The sequence below is a fragment of the Gymnogyps californianus genome, chromosome Z, assembly GCF_018139145.2.
Source record: "Gymnogyps californianus isolate 813 chromosome Z, ASM1813914v2, whole genome shotgun sequence".
NCBI classification, from domain to species: domain Eukaryota; kingdom Metazoa; phylum Chordata; class Aves; order Accipitriformes; family Cathartidae; genus Gymnogyps; species Gymnogyps californianus.
In genome coordinates, this window is record NC_059500.1 from 39,780,488 (window position 1) to 39,807,795 (window position 27,308).

Below are 27,308 nucleotides of genomic sequence, written 5' to 3' on the forward strand. Positions count from 1 at the left end.
TTATGCCAGCCATAATCTTTGCCACCATAGGTTGGAAGAGATAAGGAAATTGAATACAGCAAAAGATAAGCAGAGAACTCAGACTATTTGTCTAATTACTTGTTACATTGGAAAAACAAGCACCCACAAAACATAAAATATGTCTCTGGTCACTCATTTAGTGAACCTTATGACTAGTAATTCCCAGTGATCAACAATCCAGGCTACTGGAGAAATCAAGCACTACTTGTAGTATTGTTTGGTTTTGCTCCAAAAGGAGACTCAGGGCTGTCTGTTGTTCAGCAATCTCCCAGAGCCAAGGATTCTATGGAAAATTTGATTCATGCAATCCTAACTCATCAGTATTCCATATATTTTCATAACATAACAGAACTAGTTCAAACCAGCTCTTGGCAGATCTCCCTCTTCCATGTAAGCGTATCAATTATAATAACAAATTAAGCTACTACCTTAAAGCTAATAATAAATGTTCAGTTGATACTCTTCTCCAAACAGGAATCTGCAGGTCTTCTTTGAGATACCTGCCATCAAACACCCGAATCGTGTCCTGAGGCTCAGCCATGTCAACCTGCTTTGGTTAGTGCCTGTTTGAAGCTTTCTCAACGAAAATGCCCAGCTCAACAACTCTATCTCTTTCCTGTATTTGAAAAAACACATTCCCTATTTCATCAAGGGTTGTCTCCATGTAAGGATGTAAGGTGGCAACCTCCTGCAACTACAAGGCCACTCCCTGTAAAACCGCTGCTGTTTGCAGCTGTTTCTTACTCTAAATTACAGTGTCATTTCCACAAAGCAGCAGGATTTCCTGGCACCTAAATCACACCAACTTTTTTGTTCTGCCTTATTCATTTACATATCTGCAAAGTGCGGATGTGATTGTCATCAGACTCCAGAGCAGGTATTCTTGTTTTCATCTTTCTGTTGAATAAAACACCAGTCAATAATTACCCATGCCTTTTTTAAACCATTCTCCAATTTAGAAGTACTGAATATGATTAGGAGATGAGTGATTCCACCATAATCTCTCCACCATGAGTGATTTCCAGTAATCTCTGTTACTCTGATGCTCGTTTTTGAACAGCTGGATAGCCACATTTCTAAACTGATACTTCACTGTAAATTTTTTTGACTTTTGCCCACTAATTTGTGGTCCACATCAGGTATATCAATCCTGCTTCTTCTAGACATAGTACATGCACAATCTCCTGTTCAAAAGTTTTATCTTTTGGTACAGCCATCACTGGGAAGCAAAGATAATAAGGTTAAGACAGGGCATACCTTTTTCAAAGAAAATCAGTTTATTACTTATTGTGCTCCCACTTTGCCTCTAACAATAAGGATTTTTTTCACTTGCTTTGACCTGTATTTTTGGCAAATGCAATATGCTTAACAGCTTCTTCAATGTTGTTATGAGAAAGTTTCCTAAATTTGAAGTCACACATCTGACCAATCCCTTAGGTATTCCATTCCCACTATGTCTTTAATACTACTTCTGTAACAGTTTAGGAAGTACCACCTGACTGTGTTTAAACAAAATTTAATTTCATAGCCGTAGCTCCTGTTTAAATGGCAGTAAAGATTGGAAATAACTGACTATTGGCAGAGAAAACAGGAGATGTCCTAATTGCTCTATTTCCACAGCAGTGAACAAAAAAATCCAACCCCTTGTAAGCCTCCGTCTTTAAAAACAGAAGACTTTTCCTATGGATATGAACTGTGATACAGCTGGACTTTCTCACCTCTATTCTGAAATCAAAGGTTGCTTTGGTTTCTTGGTCAAACACGCAGGTGCTGGTTTGACTCTTCATTCCCCATATCACTGGTGCTTTAATATTCTGTGTTTTCACCTCCCTTTTAGATATGAAAATTAAAACATTTAGACTGTTATTGTTGATATGGATAATGGTATTTTCATAATACTATTTCATTCTCAGCCTCCTCTGATCTAGTACGGTCCTCTCATTGGCACATTTTAGTGAAGCAACTTGCCTTTTGTATTCCTTCGTCCTGAAGGAGTATCATCAGCCTTGCCCCTTGTACTCTGGTATGCAGTGCCTCTATGAGTGCCCAGCACTTCCTTCCTCTGTCCTGTGCCATAGGCATCCACTTACTCCACCTACATCTGAGTATCATTTGTCCTGCTAGGCCATGAAACTTGCTATAACTCTGAAAAAGTATGAAGTCCACTAAAAAAACCTCGTTTCTCATGGTCTTCCTTTTTAGTTAGGACAACTAATTCAGAGAAGCTATTTTACATTTTTTAGAAATATTTGTTTGTTGCCATCCACATTTCTAGAAATATCAAATCAGTTCATTTTCTGCTCAAGGTCTGCCTACTTTTTTTTTTTGTTTATTTTTATTTTACTTCTCCATTCTATTCCTGATACCATTTGTTCTTCCTTAGAAATCACTACATCAGACATGAGTAATCCAACAAACTTCAGATTGCTTCATTAATTACTCAATTATAAATATTCACCACTGGGAACAAAATTACACAAAATAACAGCAGAGAATTCCCCACAGCTGATGGTAGCCCCTTAGGATTTAGTCTGTGACTTGCCTGGATTCTGGACCATCTTATTATCCCAAGTCTTGCCCATGAAAAAAAACAAGCTCTTCATTCCCTTCCTGCATTTCCAGCATCCAAGAGCACTGAATGATGCTAACTCATGCCACTGAAAAATAAACATCTGTTTTCATAACACATTTTCTAATTTGCAGTTTGAAACTGTGAAAATCTGACTCATTTTTCCAATTTCTACCCTGAAAAAAATGTGCTTTGAAAATATCAAATATATGATGAAAATCAAATGGATGCCTCAGACTCCGTAAGGGCTACTCACAGGGTTACATTGGCACAAATCTGTATTACCAGTGAAACAGATAACTCTACCTTCCAAACTAACCTCAGTAGCATATTCCAAATAACTCCTATGAGGCACTCCCTTCCCCCGCCGCTTATCTGCAGTTAGATTAGCTCCCTAATATGCCTTATCACCCAGCTGTAGACACACCTATGTCATCAGACCAGTGGTGCACAGAACCAGCATCCAGGTTTAGAGAGGTCATGAGTGTCTCTTTCAGCAAGTGTATTTTGATAGGCGGCTTCGTCATTCCTTTTTAGCTCTCCCTCCTTCCCTCTTTTCATCAGTACCAAGTAGCTCTGTGGTTGACTATGTTGTTAATACACTTTGGAGACAGAAAATACAAACACAAAGCATTATGCTGAACTTCGAGGGTAATCAGAAAGACTTTAGACTAAGTAGGGAGAAACTGTGTGATCCAGCCTGGGAATCAGTACAATTACCCTCTTTTTTTGCACGCCTACTGCAAACATATTCTAAGTATGGCCTAAAATGCCCAGGTATATGAGTATGATTAGGGAATGACTTGCAGCCAATACCCAGACAATATCCACTGCAAACTGCTAGCTCACCTTAGCCAAATGCAATTCTTCACTCTTAAGTACCAATCCCTAAGGACACAAAAAATAATTTTGCAACCTTTAGATGGTCATTTGACCTCTGTAGGACGTAAAAGATGACAGACTTAAATAATTCTAAATCAAAACTTTGAAGACTTATGTTTGGAAAGCAATCCTTCCACATGCGAAATGGTGACATTTTGCTTCTCCAGCAGTCTAGATAAAACAAAACAATTTCCTAATTCTTGAGAACTGTTCTGAAACTTAAGGAAATTACATATACTAAAATGTATTAAACTCCATTTCTTGGTTTTTAGTAAATATCATTGTTGTGACTGACACTAGAAACATGGTGCTTATAACTACACAAAACATTTTTTCTGGGTTATATTTCCATATACAGAAAGTTCATAAACATGGACTTCTATGCGTAACCTCCTGGAAATCAGAGATCACTGCTTAAGAATTCACTTCCAACTTCAAGCTTTAGCTAAATAGTCAAGAAACGTGTTTAGCATGTTTCCACTACCCTGAATATTTATAAAAAATCTCAAGTTTAGAACATTTATGAAAATTTCAGTCTCTTTCAAAAGGGAATATCAACTATGAACTAAATGTTAAAATAGTAAAAAATGAAAAATTTCCATGTTGCCATGTGTACTTTTATACAGTTTTTATTTAGTCCTTACTGCATGCAACATACTACCTAACACAGTCTGATTGACTACAGTGCCAAAGAAGATTATGATTTTTAAGAGCTTATCTTCAGAAGTACCCAAATTTATGAATAGCTCTTGTCACCAATGCATCTGAACAACTGCAACTACTGTCTTCAAACACAATTTGCATTTCAAAACATGTGTGTCTTAAGGAGAGGCAGGCTTGAAACAACCAGTTTCAAAAAAGGTAAAATCTCTCTTTTTTTATCTGCAGACAAAAAACAATGAGGAATTGTGCCAGCCTCCATGTCAGTGAGATCCAGCCTGACACAGACTCCCGACACAGGTCCACAAAACAGATCACAACAGGTTCAGCAGAACTTTTCTACTATTTCTTTGCTGTTTCAGCAGAATCAGTAACATCAAATTATTTAAACAGGAAACCAAGGTCTGTTTTATTGCTATGTTAGGTACCACCTCTTTGGATAGTCTCCTAATCACTATACCTCAGCTGCACATTACAGAAATGCAAGATTATTTATAACAAATGAGGAACGATGCAGTTCAGTGATGTCTGTGATGCAGCTCAACACTACATCTGAAAAGAAGCATTTAATTATAGAACATATGCTATCTTTAGCACTTCTGCCAAATTGTACATTTATGCTTGCTGTATTCACCTTCATAGCTTTCATAAAGGCAAAAATATTTACTGAATTCTTTAAAAATTCATTGATATTTTAATCTAATAATAAGATATTATAAAGATAATCAACTAGACAGGTACAAAATATTTTTAAAAGACATTTAAATTGGTCAAATAAATATCAAGATATCATAATCATTGTTTTTAAGGAGATAATTTCATGTTTTCCAATATTTCCCACTTTGGAAAATTAGCATAAGGTTAACTCTTTCTAGAGCGTTTCCCCAAAACTGCTACATCATCCTTTAATAGCTTCTAAAACCACACTTTTTCTGTAGCATTCTCGTGAAAATCATACACTCAAAGTAATTCAATCCATCCTCTTTACTTCCCAGCATTTCTCTTTTTCTGTATATCTGATATCTAGGGCTCAACCTGAAAAAATAAATGCATGTGCCTGACCGATTCATGTACCTATTCATGTATGCCAAGGTAAATAATGCACAGGTAGCTTACAGGATTAGGACCCAGTACTGAAAGGTTTCAGTGTCACGGAATGTCTTTCATTGATGTCGTTCATATCAAACATCCTCTTTCATTCCTAATCCCACAATAAGGAAATGAGTTCCATTCCAGTCGCTCATTAATATCAACAAACCATTAACTAATTTATGACAGCACTAGAAGTGGCAATAAGTATGGCAGAAAAAAGATAGGATAAATCTCCCATTAGAGGTGAATTCGCAAGGCTGCCTGCTAGGAAAATTACCTCTTTAATTTTGACCCAAATGTGTTTAATTCTTTTCTTAAACAATAAAGAGATGGGATTCCAGGATATTCTAATGAATAAGGATTCTTAACAATGATCATGAGAAAGCATTTAATTCAAAATACGCTGGTAGCCATGCTGACACAACACTGCTACATACTCCTAAGAGTTAGGCAAAACTGCTTAAACACCTTGATGGGCTGACAAAAAGTTTCTCCTTCCCAGTAATGAAAGATATTTTATACACATTATTCCCTCCACAAAGTGGTTATTATAGTGTCTAAAATAAGTTTTTATTTTAAATCATTTTATAATACTTAGTAAGAATACTTCAAACAAAAGTGTAATTTTGTTAAAATTGCAACATTACCTTCTTAGTTTGAAACTCCAGTGCTGTATTGTGCTAGTAAACAATTGAAAAACTTTGAAACAGAACTGCTCTTTGCTCATGACAAATATATTACAAACATTATAAGCAACACTTTTTTCTTCTATTTTAATAATTATGTTATTGATCACTGTTAAAAGTTACCTGCCAATTTTAAAAGCTGATATATTCCTTGTAAGTATAACTTTTGGAGAGACAAAAAAGTGTGTATATTTATACATATATGTATATATATGTGCATACCCACATATACTCACACACATACTCTATTCCTCTATTTTACCTCCTTTTTAGTACTTCCACATAAAGGTCCCAAAAAGCACGTTATTACAAAAAACATGTTCTAAGGCTAAAGAAAACCTTCCTTCTTGATCATTAATGTATTTTCTAGTATCAAAAGCCCAAACAGAGAAATGCTGAAATTGCATGTGTTCAGTTCCTCTACTGAAAACAGAAGTGTACCCTGCTGTGCTAACATCAGGTTTGCATACATGTATCTCAACTTGCCTAAACTCATCCCACAAAGCTTTGTTTTAACCGATTTTTTTGTATATTATTATACATCATTGTTTAAAACAAATACAACAGAAGTCTATAAAATAGTGCATAGGTTAAATTTCAAAACATTGTACTAGTGTTAAATTAGAGGAAACATATTGGAAGTGGCCACACAATGCTTGTACTTTGTTATTTGCTTCACTTTTCTTTGGAGTTAGAACCATAGATTATAGACTCCTCTGGGAAAGGATTTGACATCTGCCTAAAAAAGCACCATACGCATAATTTGGAACAATTAAAAGAATTCCCCTATGACAATATAATGTAATAGTACTTCCCCCATACATTATAAATGGGCTATATTTTTAGAAAGGGAAGGAAAAATATGACAGCATTTTGTACGATGAGCTTTACCACTATATTTATGGGTTCATCACATACAGAATTTGATTTTAAAAACGTTGCAAGAAAGATTCTAATGACCGTGATAGGAAAACTTATTTTCTGACAGCCAACAGGCATTAGTTTCTGGAATACCCTACAAAAGACTGAAAATAAACCAGCTTGAGACTACTTGTTACCATCAGACTGCCTGACCCATGTCAAGCCATCTTTTCCTGCTTCATTATTGATTCATAAAATTCCATGTGTTTGTGTACAACTGCCATGAAATGTCCCTAAAGTAAGAATAATGCTTTGCAGTGAAAGGGGAAAAGAGCCTAAACTAAAAGACATTAGTGATTTAGATGCTTAAAAGAAACCTTCAAATGCTCAAAACACACAGACAACACACAGAGGAGGAGTCCTATACCAGTTCGGTGTTGCTAACATTAGTCTCAAAGACTTTCACAAGGGGCAGGTAGACACGAACACGTTGTGTGATCACAGGCAATTGCCCTACCTTTGCATACAGTCAAAATTCAGAATTTTCATAACTGAAGATACTATATTGAGTTAAATTTCCTAAACTCATACCAAAAATAACTCCTTGGGGAGTGAGGAAGGGAAGGGGAAGGGGAAGAGGTAATGGACATGACTGAGACATTCCTGGACTTGATGCTGCTCATGGTTTAGCAGTAGAATTACCTAACTACCAAATGTACATTAAAAGGCCTCATTTTCCTAACATGGATGCCAGTGAGAAGACTCTTAATTTCTATTAGCATAACTGAAATGAAAGGTAACCATATATCTCTAGCTTGGGAATGAAAAGCAAGTATTCAATTAGACCAAATTTCTTCCTCTTCTTCCAACTTTGTTCCTGTTTTTTAGGTATCATAAAGAACTAAAAGCCATTAAAATCCAGCTTTGAACATTACAGTAAAACAATTACAGTTGCAGAAGTCGAGTGGATTGTATTTTCCCTCCTATAAAGAACTTATCTTGAAGATTTCTGTACAGCACTGTGTACTGTAACAAACGCTAGATAAAATGCCAATTCTTCTTGCAGTTTCAGTTTGTAGTTCATTTGCTATCATCAAGGTACTTTACATAATAGATGAAGGAGATTTTAAAAGTTGATTATGAAAGACTAAACAGGAAAAGACTGCATCTCTAAACTTATTACAATATTGATAAAAGACTAGTTGTGAAGCAATTCTATTAAATATTATGTATACTGATCTTTATGCTGTATGATCAGTTGTGTAAGCCAGGAAGGAAAAACAACACCAAGTATTAAAGGGAAAATAACCCGTCATGCATACCTTCTCTTCCCCTAAGTGGTAACTCCCTATTCCCCGCACACACTTATTCCAATACACAACAATTATTTACTCCCACTCGGAATGAGCAAACGCAACCACTTAGACAGGCCTGAGGTCTGCGAGTCTGTTGGGGTTTCTTGAGCAGAGAGTTTGTCTGTTCTCCTACAGGTCAGCAACAGGATTCAAACCAAGGATGAAATGAAAACAATGGAGGAGAATGGTCCTCATCTTCACAGTTGCTCAGCATTACAAAATTCTACATTCTCACACCTGTGTTTAAAATTAATGTGTGCAAAGCTTTCAGCTAATAGTTACATACCTGCCACTCTGGTCTGTAGTCCATGTAACAGATCTTCCCTCCGGTTTGGTTTTGTACCATATTCTTATTGCATGAGGAAAGTCTGTTGGAGTTTGAATTCCTGATTTCCTTATCTCCAAGCTCCAAGTGCCAGTAGTAAACAGAAGCTCTCCACAGCCAGGCGCCTGGCTGCAGCAAGTAAAGTAGTATAGCTGTTCCTTCCAGCGATCTGCAGGTAAAGTCACAAGTTCATGTACAATCTGATTCCTGAGATTTTCCACCTCCTTTGAAACATCAGTTAGCTTGGCAGACCTCGTGAATTTTTCAATGCCTGACACAGCAGCAACATCTACCTCCTCAACCTTCAGCACAGATAAATCACAGCAGTCCAATACCAGCAGAAAATCCTTGTTCCCATGATTCTCTATATCACAGCAGTCCTTTGAACTAGAAATCCCAGAAGCGTGTTCCTCATTGCTATGGTTACCATTTGTATCAGAAGTATCTTCACCTTTACCACAGACAGCAAAATCATTATAGTTTGTTTTAGATGAACAGGCACTCACATTTGTCACAGGAATGTGGCAGGGTTCAGATGCCCTCATTTTACAGGTTTCATCAGACTGTGACTGGCAACCTTCTTTGCCAGTACTGCTGGTTTTCCTGTACCGGCTCCCAGTCTCAAAGAATAAAACTATGACACCTTCAATAACTTTACTTTTAAAATCCACATCCAAGTCCAATATATAGTGCTTTACAAGCATGTAGCTAGTGTTGGCCATTAAGGGCAAGTCATCCTTCATGGGGTCTAGCTGTGTCTCCATGTTCCAGTCTATTGGGCAACAGTTTTACAAAGCCTTAGACTTTTCTTACATATGATGTCTCCATAAAAAGCAAGGATATTCAGCCTCCTAGTGCCAAAAATAATTTTGATTAATATCACAGTATTGAAATTAATTGCAGTTCCTCCACTTCTCACATTCTAGTAAAAAAACAAAAACAAAAAGAAATCAGATAATCATTTCACAACCATTTCTGAAATGCACTAGATCTAAACGTTATTTAAAGTCCAGTTGCCTTTATTAAAAATAGTACAGCCAAAGGGGGATTGTATCTCCACAGAACGGCATCAAGCTAGTTGCTTCAGGATTTGCTGTCAAGAACCACTGGCTTTATTTTTCAGAGAAGATCTCAAGTGAAAATATTTCTAGACAGCTTTTATAAACTGAAAGAAACAAACTTTACTATAGGTCTCCTGTTGACTCTCTTCACCCACAGTAATCCTTTAGAAAAGATACATGGTTATGCAACATCTAATTTAATTTATTACTGCACTGTTCGTTTTTAAGGTTGCTGTATTTATTTCAAATGCATTACTTCAAAAGATAGTGATCATTTTTCTACTGTGATTCTAAGTAACAAGAGTAAGCCTAAATCACCTCATATGTCTTAAAGTAATAATTTCATGTATACAATGCATCTCCATGGATTAATATACTCTCCACATTACAACTGCTCTCATATCAGCACTTCTAGTAAATTACAAGAAAATGAGCCAATTTACTATGAGTGCATTCCAAGTATTCCTTTGAGATTGCTCATGAAGATTTTTCAAATTTATAGTTAAATACTTAAGGTATATGATTACATCTTAATAGCTGGAAACCCGTTAACACTCAGGATAATAGCATCTTACAGAAAACAAAAGGTCTTCTCACTGGAAAATATGCAAATACCTATAAAAGCAAGAAAATACTAAAATGCATCAACATTTGTTGCAACAACAGGCAGAAGTTCATCACGGAAGTTTAACTGTCATGCATTCTCTGTTTTGCTATGACCATTGAGCTAAAGTTATGCACTTTTAGCTCACTTAAGTCCTTTTTGTCTACTTTCTAGACTAGAAATAGAAATCAGAGGAAGAAGCAACTGTTAAGACGTGCAGTTCTCTCCCTGCCAGGTCAGTGACACTTTCATGACAGGCAGCCAAGTCTGTTTTAAGTGCCTTAAGTGAACAGATATTCTCTTGTGCCATTGTTTCACAGTTTCACAGCCTCATCATAGACTTCAGTGCCCACAGTCAGTTTTTGTGGAGTTCTCAAAGTCAGCACAGAGAAGAACCCAGACTCCCCCAAGACTTGCTATTTCTTTTGTAGGAATCCAGGGCATGCTATCAAGCTAGCATCAGTAAGTGAAAGACTCAGGCCAAGAAATATCTGTACTGTTCCCAGAACTAGCTTCACACAAAGCACACAAAACATAGCAAATATCTCCCTTCTTTGATGGCTTTCTACCAGTCAGAAACAGCTCTTACAGGGATGTCTTTAAAGACAAGCTGAGAAAAATCTTTCACTTTTGTATCAATTCTCCTGTACTTTTGCAAACCTAACAGGGCACAAAGCTCACTTCAGAAGTCCCTCTTTCACTGAAACAGCCCAGTAAATTCAGAATAATTTGAAGATTGCCTGCAAGAGACACTCATTGCATCTTTTGAACTGCTTCCAGTAGATACTTCTCTATTCTGTTTGAGAGTTTTCCCAAACTTTTTCTCTGAATTTAATCATATTCTTGTTCATCATAACAGTTTACTATTTCGAGTGCTTTCAAACTTCACATATTTGCAAGAAAACACTTTGCATCTTGCACTGCCTTAACTGATGTGTACATCTGTGTATTTTCAGAATTCAACCTTGTATCAGGATCCAAAAACAGATTCACGAGCTTCTGCAGAGTCCCAGTAATCTCAGTGTGGCTTTCCAAAGATTACTTACCTTTGTAGATATATGTGCAATGTTGATCTGTGTTTTGCCAGTTTGACTTTAAAAAAAACCAACATAGGAAGGTGAAGAATTAAGTACCCTGAAATGCATATTGGGCCCTAATATCATCATAGCGATTGCTTTCTACTTAATTTAAGGAAGTCCGGAAAACAGTACAGAAGTGGAACTAAAGGATTGAGGAAGACCTGTAAGAAAGGCTGAGGGGAGATTCAGCAAACCTCAGCTTGGTGAATGAGCAATGTCTATAAATAGCATATGGCCATTACAATCATGTCCTTGTCTTGACACCTAACGGGGAATATCAGTAGAGCAAACAAAGGTTCTAAATGCTGCGACATGAGCGATGCATCTACGATGTCTGCGCATAACGCTGTGGACTGAACTTGATGGTATCTGGATTTTTTTTCTGACTATCAAAACCTTATGACTTCTGACAGGTTAGCTAGGTATTGGTGGTAGAGAAAAGAAATAAAGTGACTTAGTGGGGGAAAAAACCCAACACTGAACTGGCATTCAAGAATTCCTGTTTTGTACAAATACTTAGATTTTCTTATTTGAAAACCAGGTATAATATAATACTGATATATGTTATAAAATGTGAGTACTATACTAACAATAAATATTTGTGCTATACTACTTTTAAGTGTTTATATCCCTGTTCTGTTTTCCATTTGGAAGATGCGATCAATTTCTTACCTCAAAAGTATTACAATAATTACACTAACTTACATTAAATTCTTACCTACCATGGTAAGAAGCACCTCTGAAGACCTTAAAATAAACAGTAAAGCTGCAGTTCAATGCCTACAAAATCACATTTATTTTGTATTTAGAGGACTGACAGATTTATTTAACATTAATTAACAGGGCAGATTAAAAGGTGATAAATAGTGCCAGACAAGTAAACTCAATCCAAATTTAAAAAAAAAAAAAAATCACAATTAATTGAAGCATTATCAAAAAATTAAATTCTATAAATATAAATCCTCTTCAAAACTATTAATACCAAAACATGAAATCCATGAGATTCGAGAGACAATTGAAACCAAAAGCCAATGAGGCTAAAAAACACGCAGAGTGGACATTCTTTTTCTACAGTTGAAAGTTTCAGATTAACACTTCTGTTTAATGGAGATGACACATCATGTTTACAAATAAAGCAACAGACAGAGGAACACACTTGTAGACAAGTAACAACTATTACTGCATACACTCTGACACTGAATTTTAATTCAGATGTAACACTGTGTCTGTTTAATCCTATCTCAAATCACCTTAACTTTAGATATCTCAGCTTTCAAAAACTGTAGGTAGCCTCTCTATCTCCAAGCACTAGTAAGTGAATTTAAATGGCTGTTTTCAGGTGTCTTGGCTTCTGAACCTCTGAAGAATTTTTTAATGAAATATTTTTAAGGAGTCTCCAGAACATTAGAACTATGCAAAAAAGAAGCTGATATGCAGTTCTATTCTGACAGTGTTGGGGACTCACTCATGCGAATATCTTTGTATTTTTATGCTGTATTTTGATAATTTCATATTGACACTGAATTAGCAAAAAGCTCTGTCTTCTGTGCAAAGCATGGTTCTGTTACAAATGATAATTTTACTTCTCCACTGAAGTGTCACACTGGAAGCTGCATCCTATGAAGTGAGGTGGTGTCTCAAGTAAGTTGAGATAGTCTATTTAGAGCTCTCCTAAGCAGGCAAGAAACTGAATTTACACACTACAGTTTTAAGATAGGATAATCGTGCATGCTTTTAATTTAGATGTTAATTTTGTAATAATGTCACCAATTGTAGCTTTTTAAAAGTAGGAGTTACATTATGAAGGTACAGCAAACTCCACTAATCAACGGTGGAGTTTCTAAATATAAAGATTTCAGATGGTATAACCTGCAACAATAGATGGAAAATTCTATTAAAAAGAACACTGAAGGAGTCCAAGGAAATATATGACCATGAACTTATTTGTCAATCTTGGGATACACATCCTCAGTCTGAATTTCTGTCCACATGATGTTAACTGAAGTTCTGATACTTCACAGTGTACCTGCTTCTAGCTAAACCAAACATATTTGCTAACAGCTTCACCATTGGTTTTTCAATATCCAGCTGCAAACATACATACACTGAATTCAGAGGCAGAAAAAATGTACACAAATAAAAAAGCCTGTTTTTTTTAAAAATGCCATTTCTATACTATCTGGTCTATGCCTGGGGCCTCCAAAGAGTTACTGCTCACTAAATAACATGCCAAAAATCCACTGTTAACAGAATAGAAATTATAAACGAAATTCCTTCCTTTCCCTGTTCTCTAGTGTTTCATGGTCATGCACAGCAGCAATGTTGGAGATATGCGAGGGGGGGGAAAAAAAAAAAACACCAAAGGATGCTACTTAGTTAACAAGGCGTGACCTTGAGAAGAGAAACAAGATTACACCAGAAGTCAGCTGGGTAAAGAAATACCAAGACAAGCACAAGGGCAACCAAAGATCTACTTGAACTTTGAGTGAACTATCCTAATTAACATACTAGAAAACCCACCCTTAGGTAGGGAGAGCCCCCCACCAACAGAAACCCCTTCCTCACAGAACATGCGCAGTAAAAAAGGAGGCTGCAGCGACTTTAGGTGGAGATGAGGCTTGCCAGAACCAATAGGAACGAGGGTAACTAAGTGAAACTGTAAAAACACTGATACCTGTTGCTCGAAAGGTATAAAATGCTTTACCATGTGTTAATCGGGTGTGCTAGCTTTGTGGAGTTACCACCTAGCACCCATCTCTGCGCAGACATGAAATAAACAAATATCTCGACTCTGTGTGTTAATCGGCTTTTTTGCGTACCGAGTGAAAGAATCCTGATTTTTGGCACAACAGTAATGTTTGTTTTAGGCAGTTTTGTACTACCGTATAGTTGTACAGATTAAGAAACATCAGAAACATAGTATAACACAAAAAAACTATTGCAAAAAATTCTACTTTAGAGGTTAGCTTAAAACTATCTTTGGTCATATCTGTATAATTTCAATTCCAGTAACTTAGACATATCTATTTCTATAACTTAAATAAGTGGCCAAACGTAAATGCTAAAAAGCAGTAAAAGAACCTGGAAGTCCAACCTTGGAACTCTAAATAAGCATCAGAGATGCTGCACATGCTGTTAATTGTCTGTTAATTCTGCTGTAAAGAAATTGTCCACTAACATTCTTGCACTGCATAGTTCTTAACTTAGTGAGGAACTCATCCACGAAAGTTTTGCTAAAACACAATTCAGCACCTTTCTGCCAGCAGCAATAGTCCATACATAGCGTATAGAAAAACACCCCATTTAAGACAAATTGGAAAGAAGCTGCTATTAGTGTAATTGCTTTGATCATTTATTACATAAGCCCTCTCCTTGATTTTGTATCTCCATTATATACTACCATTCTCTGGAGGCAGGAACTCTACATTCATCATTGCCATGATTTCCTTATCACTGTGATAATGAAAAACTCTTCTAGAAATTCAAAAATGCACTGCGAATATGTGTGTGTAACTGCAGAGATAAAGCCCTGTATTGGGTTTGCGTGGCAAGGTTTCGGTAGCAGGGGGGCTACAGGGGTGGCTTCTGTGAGAAGCTGCTAGAAGCTTCCCCTATGTCCGATAAAGTTAATGCCGGCGGGTTCCAGGACGGACCCGCCGCTGGCCAAGGCCGAGCCCATCAGCGACAGTGGTAGCGCCTCTGTGATAACATCTTTAAGAAAGGGAAAAGAAGTCACAGGGGAGTTGCAGTTGCAGCCAGAGAGAGCGGAGTGAGAAGATGTGAGAGGAACAACTCCGCAGACACCAAGGTCAGTGAAGAAGGAGGGGGAGGAGGTGCTCCAGGCGCCAGAGAGAGATTCCCCTGCAGCCCGTGGTGAAGCCCATGGTGAGGCAGGCTGTCCCCCTGCAGCCCATGGAGGTCCACGGTGGAGCAGATATCCACCTGCAGCCTGTGGAGGACCCCACGCCGGAGCAGGTGGATGCCCGAAGGGGACTGTGACCCTGTGGGAAGCCCACGCTGGAGCAGGCTCCTGGCAGAACCTGTGGACCCATGGAGAGAGGAGCCCACGCTGGAGCAGGTTTGCTGGCAGGACTTGTGACCCCGTGGGGGACCCACGCTGGAGCAGTCTGCTCCTGAAGGACTGCACCCCGTGGATGGGACCCATGCTGGAGCAGTTTGTGAAGAACTGTAGCCCGTGGGAAGGACTCACATTGGAGAAGTTCGTGAAGGACTGTCTCCCGTGGGAGGGACCCCATGCTGGAGCAGGGGAAGAGTGTGAGTCCTCCTCCCCCTGAGGAGGAAGGAGCAGCGGAAACAACATGTGATGAACTGACCCAAACCCCCATTCCCCATCCCCCTGCACCGCTCGGGGGGAGGGGGGGGGAGGTAGAGAAAATAAGGAGTAAAGTTAAGCCTGGGAAGAAGGGAGGGGTGAGGGGAAGGTGTTTTAAGATTTGGTTTTATTTCTCATTATCCTGCTCCGTTTTTGACTAGTAATAAATTAAACTAGTTTTTCCCCAAGTCGAGTCTGTTTTGCCCGTGACGGTAATTGGTGAAGTGATCTCCCTGTCCTTATCTCGACCCACGAGCCTTTCGTTTTATTTTCTCTCCCCTGTCCAGCTGAGGAGGGGGAGTGATAGAGCGGCTTTGGTGGGCACCTGGCATCCAGCCAGGGTCAACCCGCCACAAGCCCCTTGCTGAGAAGTATATAATAATTCATCAGCAAGGCTTGTTAACAGCACCAGACATTTTCTTCTACCTGCTGAAAAGCAGAAGCCTAACTCCCTGCAACAATACAAAATTGTTTAAAATAGCAAAATAAGACAAAATTGATAAAAACATTTAAGACTATCCAAGTTGAGATTTTAGAAGAAAAAAATCCTGAAAAAAATGTTTAGTTGCAACTCCATCTAGCACTATAGTCCTGTAAAGAAACAGCCACATATAATACTAGCTTTATAATGGTAATGAGGTGTTTCCTACATCCCTATTAGCTTTTTCAATTGCTGACACTTCTTAACATTAAAACTTCAATAAAATGTATCAGATCAGAAATTTCAGAGAATATAAATATGCATCTCAGGTTGTGAAAGTTGAAAATCACGTATTTTTGATGAATAGTTTGATCATTTCATTAGAAGCTATCGTGATGCATTTGCAAAGGAGTATGTGATTAGCACACTCTTACTACCACAGCATTTCCCACTTTATGAGCAAGCAACGAGACATTAAAAAATGTTCTTTTGTATCTATTTTTAAAGAAAAATAGAGACTAAAGACAGAGCTCTGTATATGGAAACATTTAGCTGTACAAAATAATGCTAGATACTAGCAGAACACTCCTGCCACATCACTCTCTGGGGTTCCACAGTATTGATAAGGCATGGGACTCTCAGCTCTTGCCCACTCCTATTCATATTTGCCCAAATTAACTGTGCATATTTGTCTAGCGTGCTTCATTTAAAATATTTAGAAAGTTCATAACCTGACTAAATATTTGCACTGCTCGAAATACACACCCAATACTCATTAAAACCAATAATTTTCAAACACATGCAGGGAGCTATTTAAAATGTGCCCTGTATGTGTGAAATAGAATTTTGGCAGATTACCCTTCATTCACATCAAAATGTATTTTCATCAGCCAACTGCGTCATTTCTACCACATTTGGCCTTTCTTACCCATGTCATCCAAACTCTAGATTTATTAAAAATATTCTCAGAGTGTATCTTTTTTGTTTGTTTGTTTGCTCTATTTTTTGTGCCTCCACTATTTGCATACATACCTCATATATCTGATAGATTAATTATATTGTCTGGAAGAGTCCTCAGTGGAAGAATCTACTTCTTTCCCTTGAGAGGAGACAGAAGTATGTGAAGCACTCCTCTATTGTTTTTAAATACCTCTGCAGAAGGGAACTGTTCAGTTTCACCAGTTGGCATGATCCATTTTTTCATAATATTTAATTAAATATTCTTTCCTGTAAACATTTTTTTTCCCTCTAAGCTACACTAAATTCATGTTTCCTAAAGTTTTGGATAAAGACCTAGTTATACTGTGGAAGCACTCATTTGCTTGTCACCCCTTCTAGCCCCCACCCCCACCCGGAGGTCACTCTTCCATCTCTCCAATCACTCAAAACACCAGTTCAGAATAGGCAGATTATTAAAATACAGCTTAAATTGTGCTCTGAGTCAAAGTAGTTCATTTTGCCCATAATAAATTAAGACCATTTACATAGCCTGGTCATTCAACAGATCCACAGGGGCAGCAAAGCCCCAGCAAGAAAGACAATAAATACTTGTCTTGCTAAAGCTAGAAGTGGTATTTCTTTGTAACCTCAGCCTTTAAATCTCAGTGTTTGCTCTATTAAACCTGAGCTGATATTGCTATAACCACAAAACAATTTTCTGAGTTTTTCCCAATTTTTTATTTGCACACTGAATTTCTCTTTCTGTAATACTTTGTACTTACTGCTATTGAAATTCAACTTAATGATTTCAACTCATTTTTCAAAATCACTTACATTCTGAACTCCAAAGTGCTTGTAACCTCTCCAGATTGACCCCATCCAATCACTCAACTAATGCAAGCATAAAACACGAGGGTGTGTATTCACAACAAAACTAAGTCAATCTTAGCCTGAGATGCCACAGTAGGAAATGTGTCTTTCTTCCTCAAATTTCTGCACAGCCTTCCTTCCTATGAAGCTACACAAGTGCAGAGGACAACTCAAGGGAAGAGGCAGGAATATGCAGCTGGTGACAGGATATGATCACCCTTTGGGAGGCAGTTCAGATTGGGATAGACTTAAACCCAGCATGAAGCAATATCCAAATTTAACAAAAGTTGAGCAAAACCCAGGTGTCCTGGTTAACAGGAGTTAACTTTGTCCCAGCCGAAACCAGGACACCAGGACAGACTCAACTACATTTAAGTACGTTGAAATAAATTTAAAATGCTCTCAGAGTTAAAAATTAAATCACTGGTGAATGCTGAAGATGCTCTTGAGAGTTTTGTTTGGTGGTTTTTTAAATTACAAACAAATAAAAGAAAATTAAAATTAAATTCCAACGCAAATTGAAGAGTTAATATAGGACACAACAGTCCTTCAAAAGGCAAAGCAAAACTTCTATTATTTCTTCATTATCTAATAGCTCAGTTGTTTAGTAAGAGAAAGCAATCAGATTATTTTAACAACTTCAACTTTTGACAAGCCTCTACTGCATGTTTTTTTCCACTAAATATTCATAAGCTGATTGCCTAACAATTCACTTAGCTTAACTTAATGCTCTGGAAAGAAACTAAGTTTATAATGTCTACTGAAAAACTGCAATTTCATTGACAGAACAGGCCTAGCAGAGAGTCACTAACATGGCTAGAGGACAGAAACACACAAATGTAGGAGGAGAGGCTGATGGCACTGGGTCTGGTCAGCCTTGGGATGAAGCAGTTAGGGAAGATTACCTGCTGTATCCCAGTACCCAAAGGGGTGTGTACAGAAGATGCAGCCAGACTCTTCTTAGAGGGGCACAGAGAAAAGACAAGCAAAAAGATATTAAGCTGTCTTGCAAATACAACTACATTCCATATTATACTGCATTACATAGAGCTAACTTTTTTAAAAATACAAAAAGTGGTCATTTTATTCTGCAGAGCTGCTTTTTTGTTGTTGTTGAACTGAAACACTAAATGAAAAGGTAAGGAGCAAATAAAGAAGAAGAACAGAAATACACCATTTAAGAATGAGTATGCCAAAATATACTCCCAGGAAACATTGTTCTTTACATTTTCAATAGAAGTCTACAATGTAGCTGAAATAACAAGAGAACAAACAAAATATTACTCTTCTGCTCCAGGGTCAAGTTAACCAGAAATTTGCAAGATAGATTGTATGTTTAGTAGTAGTCAGACTACACCACTGTTTCTAAAGTTGCTAGTTTATTTTCCACATAGAATTTAGCTTTAATATATTTCATTGCTTTAGTATTAGAGTGATCTCCCACACAGTATTCAGAGTGGCTACTTCAAAATATTAATTGTTTGTAACAATGAAGATGCCTAAACAATATTGTCTGCATTGTTTTTTGAAAGAAAATTCCTCAAGAATTTTTTTAAAGGCATCTTAAGACACCTTCTGCAAACTACATGACAGCTTTTCAGAAGGTATACAGATTTATAGAGATAGTACCTAGTGCTTTTAACGGAGATTGGACCACTGTTGTCTTCTTAGGAAGGGAGGGATGGGAAAAGGGGAGAGATGAACAGAAGCCCAAATGCATAGTGAAGTCTAATTATTTACTCCCTCCAATGACTCTAAAAAGCTCTGAAACAGAATTACAAAGCCAACACTAGTACAGAAAAGACTGAGGGGAAAATGGTCCTTAAAACTTAAATGAATTGTTACTTCAGTAATAAATTAAGACGAATCCAAGGACAAAAAATTGTCAAGTGACACTAATGTATCTTTAAAAAAATTCATTCCATACATAAATTTTAGGGATGGAAGCAGAGAAGCATTGTGCTTGCTTCAGAGAGAGAATACAAAATAAAACCTGCAACGTGAACAGAAAAGGATTTTATCAAAGGTTAACGATAATTTTTAAAAGCTTGTCAGATCATTAAATGTTTGTATTTGAATCCTGAAACTTCACTTCACTATGGGAACTCTTGTGTTTATAATCTTTTGACTATAACACACTGCGGTAAGAAAGAAATGATGACATGAGTTTTAGGTTACTTTCTACTTTTCTTTAAGCCAGCTTAAACAACAACGGTAATCTTTAGTCACAGAACTTCACAATATTCACTGAACTAAACCAAAAGGACTTTAAGGTAAGATTAGTTAAGTTTTCTGGCACATATATAAAATATTCATAGAAAACATTTGTTAAAAATTATACATAACACCACATTCAAGGTGTACTTTTATTATTTTCTTTACAGAATAATCTACCCTAACTGAAAAGGTTTTCTGTAATTATATTCCGGAGGACTCAGTGTGCCCTCTTGTGTGGGGGTAATGTTACACCACTACGCATTAAATCAGTTGGGTACATATGCAATGAAATTCTCTCTTTAAAATTGTAAGTGATTACAAAATACAAACAACACACACCGCCTTTAAACTATTCTTCTTACAACTTCAGACTCACATCAGACCAAAACTTATAGAAGATAAGTATAATCAGTGCTAACACAATGTATTTTCCAGATTTTTTTAAAAAAGCAAATATTAATAGAGCTGCAAAACAGTCATGCTTTTCAATCCTATTTTATTTACACCTGCTTTATCAACAAGAAATTTAATGGTAAAATGATGCATTTTTGGAAAGCACACAGCATTTGCAACACAGAAAAACAGTATAAGGCTACCCAGAATTTAGAACAATCTAGCAGAAATATTTTGAGGCATGTATATGATAGTCACCTGATTAAGAGCTAGAAAGATGATTTAAATGTTTCATTTGGGCCCAAAGCCATGTTACGTAAGAATTAACTTGACGTGAGAGGAGCAGATGCATTGTCTTCAAAATTAGCACTGCTAATTTTATGACATTAAAATACATGGATAAATGGTTGCTTTCCCGACAAGATGCATATCTATTCCTCCTTCGGGCTGTGCGTGGCTTATCAAATATTGGATCTCAACCACCCTGGGAGAATGTCTCAGTTTTATCTAAGAAGAAAGGACAGGAATGAACTGTTTATTTGGTCATTTAAATAGACAGCCTTTTTAGTATCAAGAAAAAAGTAAAAGATCAAGGCAATTAATTACTATACACCCAATCTCTGTAGCAATGAAACAGATGACATAGGCATCACATTAAAGCAAACCAGAAATCAAACCAAGTGGAAAAAAAAAAAAAGACAAGCAAAAATTGATAAAGGAAGGATGCACTTCCACAAAAGAGGATAAAAATTACTGCAGAATGTAACATCAGAGCTAAAAGGTATTTTTTTTTTTAATTTCTTAAAAGGACCATTGTGAAAACCCATAACTGAACAGGACGAAAAGATATACATGTATCTATATTGTTGCATTTATTTAAATGCTAGGCATCTATATCTGCTTTCAATCAGTACTGCTATTTCAACAATATTGTAAAAAACATGCTGATATTTTGTTTGAAGTTTAGCATCTACACATAGACTGTCCCTCATTGGTCCAACATGACTAAATCAGTGAGATGAGACAGAGAAAGTACGTGCGCGCTCATAGAAGCAAAAGTTGTAATGACAGGTACAAGAGACAGGTGAGAAGAGAAAAAGAAAAAAAGGTGTAGCTGTGCAATAACCGAACATGCTTGTAAACCCCATGCTCTCCTCTTTATTTGAACTGTCATGTTTTTTCATAAATATGTAATAATTTGGAGAGCTTAACAGAACAGGCTGTAAATAATGATTTAATTTACCATTTGATTCCAACTGCATTTGATTAAATGCAACTTCTATCTTTTCTTCAATTAAGTTTTCCCAAAATGTGCAAAAATCATAACATAATTATCCCACCAAGACGTTTTCTACTGCAAGTACTAAAATACAGCTTATCAAAATCCCAAGCAAAATTAATAGGAGCTTCAACATTATGGAAATTTGCAAGTCAAGCCTAGGTATACAAAGGCAGGATTCTTCCCTACTTTTTTTCTGACTAGTTGAATACAGATTCAGGTGAAGTGTAACAAACTTGACTCCCAAACAGTGTATGATCATGGAACTAATTCAGACTAGCATTTGTCATTCAACATTTTCCTCACTTTCACAGGGGAAGGAGTTGGAGTATGAAAGATATAAAGAGAAATGGGGCTTTTTTTTTTTTAAACAAAAAGAACTGCCTATGCTAACTACACAGAAATGGGAAGTCTTGCCTATATATTCATACCTCATGTATTTTTTGAACACTGATGTAATGTATGTTGTGTTGTTACTAAATTGATTTAAATACCTCTAAAGTGCTTTCCAGACAATCAAAAGCCATTGGTATGCATTCTGCCATACAAATGTCACAGCACACAGGTTTCATTCGGTTTATTTTGTGGTGCACCTATCTAATACACTCTAAGAACTGAACTTCTGTTCATTCTGCATTTCCGTTCATTCTTCCTTAACGGGTTAAGAGAATAAACTGTAATCATGGTGTTCACATAATACAAGAAACATACTACCTCAACTGCTGAAGCAATATCCTTGCTGTACACCTTGGAAGTTCTCTGTATATATCCAAGCTTTGTATATGCAAATAGTACATCTTTTACTACTGCTTCTTAAGTATGCTGTTCTGAGTCAGTATTCCTTGGATTTGAAATTACTAGTTCCTCACTACCTCATGCACATATCAAGGTGCTGTCATCATAGAGAAGATACTAGAGCCATTATTTCTGACTTTTTTTTTAATACTTCTCTTACACAACATTGTCTTCTGTAATATTTTTTGCTATATTCTGTCCATAATATGAGTATCTGGTTTTCATTTTTTTGGAAGTAATGCATTTCACCTTTAGACAAGGAGGTTCACTGGCTGGATTCTAAGCATGAAAAAAATTAGGAACTGTAATGCTACCACAAACTCTTGATGATCATTTTACAAACACTGTTTCGTGTCATACTTCTTCTACACACAAAGAGGTAACAAATTACTAGTAGATTTTAAAAATAGACCTCACATTCAATGCACCTTCCTTATAAAATGTACTTTGTAAGTCACAAAAATATAAGGCAAGCTAATTGTTTGGTTATATGTTTTAATATTTTAGAAGATAGATGTTTGCGAAAGAATAAACAACAATAATAGCAGATGGTGGCCAACATGAACAGTCCTCTTGATCATCTGTGCATAACAGAGTTGCATAAAAGGCACAAAGAATGGGAAATAGGGGAGAAGTGATCCTTCATGGAATGATACTTGTATAACATTCTTTTCCACTTAATACAGAAAGCATCAGCCTGAATTTGAATCATACGCCTCTGAAAGCAAACCCGAGAAAAGAGCTTCCAGGCAAAATAAAACACGGTTGCAAAGTAGACAAGGTTAGAGAATAAACTTCCTAAAAATATCTATAGCAAAAAATATTTCTTTGTGGTAAGAAATACACAGTAATGCACAGTTTTGGTTGTTACAGTTGAAAGGAAAATTAAATGAAAAGACAGGAGAAGGGAAGAACTTGGAAACATAATCCCGTCCTACCGGGGAAAGTGGAGAAAAAAAAAATGGGCATCTGAACTACCCTGGGATATACCCATTACAAATAGTAAACTAAGAAAGTGAGAATAACTGTTATACAAAGTAGTCTAGTTAAACCTGTAAATAGCCTATTAAAAACTAGAATGACCAATTATGACACTTGATACTGATGTTCCATTATTCCAGGAAGCTGTTATTTTCAATTGCTAACAACTAACTATTCCAGTCTAATTCCACTCTAACACTAATAATCCACATGAGAAAATCAGAAAACCATCTGAACTTGTTGGGAGGTCCAGCACAGGCACTACTAGGCGGAAGCAAACGAAAAGCTTACAAACTTAAAAAAAAACCAAACCCTTGAAAAACAGAGAAGATACATGGTCATTAGAGATGACTCCATAACTTAGCAGCACAAGCTAGAAATGTACTATTCAGAATGCAGTGAATCACCTACTCCCTTTCCAAACACATGCTTTATTTCATTGCACTCCTGCTATATCAGCCAGTGACAGACTCTTATATTGTTAATACACAACAGTAAAAGGTAGGCGCAAAATGCAGTTGTCTAAGATACATTTTCATGGCAAAATGTAGGACTATGCCAAACATGTTCTTTTGTAAGCATACACAAAATACCTCTTATTTCAGAGCACAGCTGTAGCTGTCTCTTTTCATGCATTTCCAAAATCTCAGAAAACAAAAGTGAATGAAAGAGAGGGCTGTATGAGAGAAGATCAAGAGAACTGATCTCCAACCAAACCAGGCAGTTACAACTCTGTATTTGATGTCTGCCAAGCCGTGGAAAATTCCCAACTTAAAGCTGTTCCAAAAATTTGAATACATTAACTGGTTAATGCCTTAAAAACCATACCAATATTTTTTATTGTGCAAAATCAGAGTTGCACAAACTTATTCACACACAAATGCTGACACAAGTAGCAGACATTAATCCTCAAGATGGAGGCCATTTCTATCTCAGCTTTTCTGTTTTCAGACAGTACACAACCTCATTCCCTGAAACAACAGCCAATTAAAGCGATTAAATAGAAATTTACACAAATCGAGTTTCCCAGAAAACTAAGGATGGTCAGACAAACCCTACCAATTTATGCTAAGTTTGAAGATATTTCTCCCAGCTGCTGGTTCTGCCAGAATCATGCCCTTCGAACAACAGTCAACAGAGACGGGTATCTCCATGCACAGTCACTCCAGCCCACAGCCTGGCACATGCAGCCAAACTTGTAATTTAAGCTAGTATTCTGGGCTGCAAACAAGGATCTCTGAAACACAGACACCATCCCATTTGTATCATGGACTCACTATATTCTTCAAAAGGTGTAGAAGTATTTCAGCACCACAGACCTTCCCTACATGCCACTGGCCAATATCCAGATGCTACACATTTAAACAACACCAGCTTTTTATCCCCATGTAAAAGACAGTGCAAAATAAAGCCATGTTTGGTTTCTGTTCACCTTCAGTTAAGCATGATTTGCTTCGTCTGTGCATAAAAGCTAACTCAATTGCTTTCAACATGCAGGTGTTAGAATTATAACCTACAATGCTCTCCACTTAGCATTTAAAGAAATTAAAAAATGAAAAAAAAACCCCTATTTTGGATAAACACTCTCTTTTATAATTATAAGAGGTTTATAACTAATTTCCTTCAAACTGCTTTCAAGGAAGCTTCTTCCAAATCCAGTTTTATAAACTTTTTCACACAATGTAAGACACTAAGATGTTACCAAGAAGTCAGTTTTCAACATGAGCATCAACAGTAATTTTACTCTTTAAATATCAAGTAATACGTATACATAATTTTTGGTAATTACAAACTTATTTTTATTCCACACACTTAGCACAAATAGCTAAGTCATCTTAAGCCTTTCTAAGTCAGGAGTGAGTTCTTCTATAGATGAAAGTGAGGCTTTAACAAACAAACAAACAGAAACATTTGCTACTGTTAAACTACTGTAAACCAATCCATACAAAAGAGCTTGCAGACCTCACTCTGCCTCACAAGAAAACCAGCACACATCATCATGATGCTTTGATGTTGAAGTTAATTCAATTAGTAATATCCCTTGACAAAGCAACTAGTGCCTTTCCAGAAGCCTCCTTTTAAGTCTGGAAACTATAGAAATAATGAGCATAATGGAAGACCTTCTTTACCAACTACAAGTTAGCAGCAGCGGAAGTTGCTTCCCATGAGTTGAAATTACAAGTCAAGATAGAAAACTCCTTCTTTCTTTCAGCTGAAATAACAAGGGAAACACCAAAAAATCAAAGTCCCCTTCCACCCACAAAATACCCATTCCCAAAAAAACCCACAAAATTAACCAAAGGTTGAAACAGAAGCATAACTGCCTATCGGTAAATGAGCTAGGAAGAGCATCCTGATATTCCCCATAAACTTTAGTCCATTGGCAGTTTTTTGTATTACAATAGCGACCAAATACCTAAAATCATTAAAGAGAGCACAAATATATGCAGCTAAACATTTTACAAGTCCCTGCCCACAAATCTACAATTGCTACGTTTATAGAAACCCCATTTGTGTTAGGATGGTATTTTCAATTTTTTTATTTTACAAAATGATTTCAAGGTGGACATGGTCCCGGGCAACCTGCTATACCTTACCCTGCTTGAGCTGGGGCATTGGACCAGATGATCTTTAGTGGTCCCCTTCAACCTCAGTGATTCTGTGGAGATGCTGAACAGCACTAAAGTGGTGCAAAATTACCTTGGATTTTATTTCCATTCAAAATACACACAGAAGGTGCGCGTGTGTCTGATTTTCAGGAGATGGAGCACACAAGTGAGAAGATAGTCATACACAGGAAGTGCCCAAATCAAATCCATGCTGAAACAGAATGACTGTTTTTAACTCAACGCAGCTGCCATTTATAAATACTACCTATAACATGAAAGAACTACTTCCTTAAGGCTGGAATCAGAAAAACAGTCCTCTCTTCCCAATGTTGACATTGGCAACCCACCTCAGTCACTCAACTTGACCTTCGCAAAACTAAGCATTATCCTGGGTAGAGAACCTAATGCACAACTAAGCTGAAACCCTCAGATGAATTACAAAATGCCATTTATTAAAACACGAGTTTCACCTATACGTTTCCAAGTGTTAAAGAGGCCAAAGAGCGAAAAAGCTTGTTAATCAGCTTTGAGAAGGTTGAAGAGAATTACATTTAAAGGCTTTTCAGGAAATTATACCTAAAACTAGAGCCCTACAAGGGCACCGATTCAAGCTGCGTAAGTAGTGCAAAAAAAAGACGACAGGTACTGCTGGCTGCACGTGCCCTACTATTTTGCATTCTGACCACCCTGCCGGTTACTATTCTCGAGCTGCAGCCGTTCGGTTTGTAAGGAAAGGCAGGGACGGCAACTTTGTAACTTGCAGAAGCGCCCCGCACCAGGCCGGGCGGGCCGGCCCCACGCCGGCGGCGGGAAACGCTGCCGGGCAGAAGCCAGGGCGCCCAGCAGAGCGCGGCTCGACCCCTTACGGGGCACCCAGCTCCCCCTCACCCCTCCGTCGCCCGGAGCGGGGGCCCCCTGCGCCGCGCCAGGCCGGAGGCACGAGGCTGGGGGGCGACGAAGAAGGCAGGCTTACAACGGCAGCCACCACCGGCGGCGGCGGCTCCACCGCGCCGGCTCCTGCGGCCACACGGTGCGCGTGGAGGCGCGCGAGGGGAGAGGGCGTGAGCGGGACAAACGGTCGCTACCGACCCCCTCCCTCTCCAGCCCCGCCGGGCGCCTGAGCGGCCGCCAGCGCCCAACCACCACAGCCGCGGCTTTACCTGCCGGGCTCACGCCGAGCCCCCGCCGCCCTCCAGCCCGGCCGCGGCGCCTTTTGATGACCTCATCCACCCGGCACCGCCCCTACTCGCCCCGCCCCGCCCCCGGACCGCGGAGG

At 37.8% G+C, this 27,308-nt stretch overlaps 1 protein-coding gene across 1 annotated transcript in view; it reads right to left on the reverse strand.

The window, feature by feature from the left end:
• Positions 1-9,313, reverse strand: part of AOPEP (aminopeptidase O (putative)) — a 190,053-nt gene extending 180,740 nt beyond the window's left edge. The window contains exon 1 of the mRNA XM_050913244.1: positions 8,413-9,313. Coding sequence (XP_050769201.1) covers positions 8,413-9,215 — 803 coding nt within the window. The 5' untranslated portion in view covers positions 9,216-9,313. The remainder of the gene's footprint in view (positions 1-8,412) is intronic.
• Positions 9,314-27,308: the final 17,995 nt, after the last annotated feature.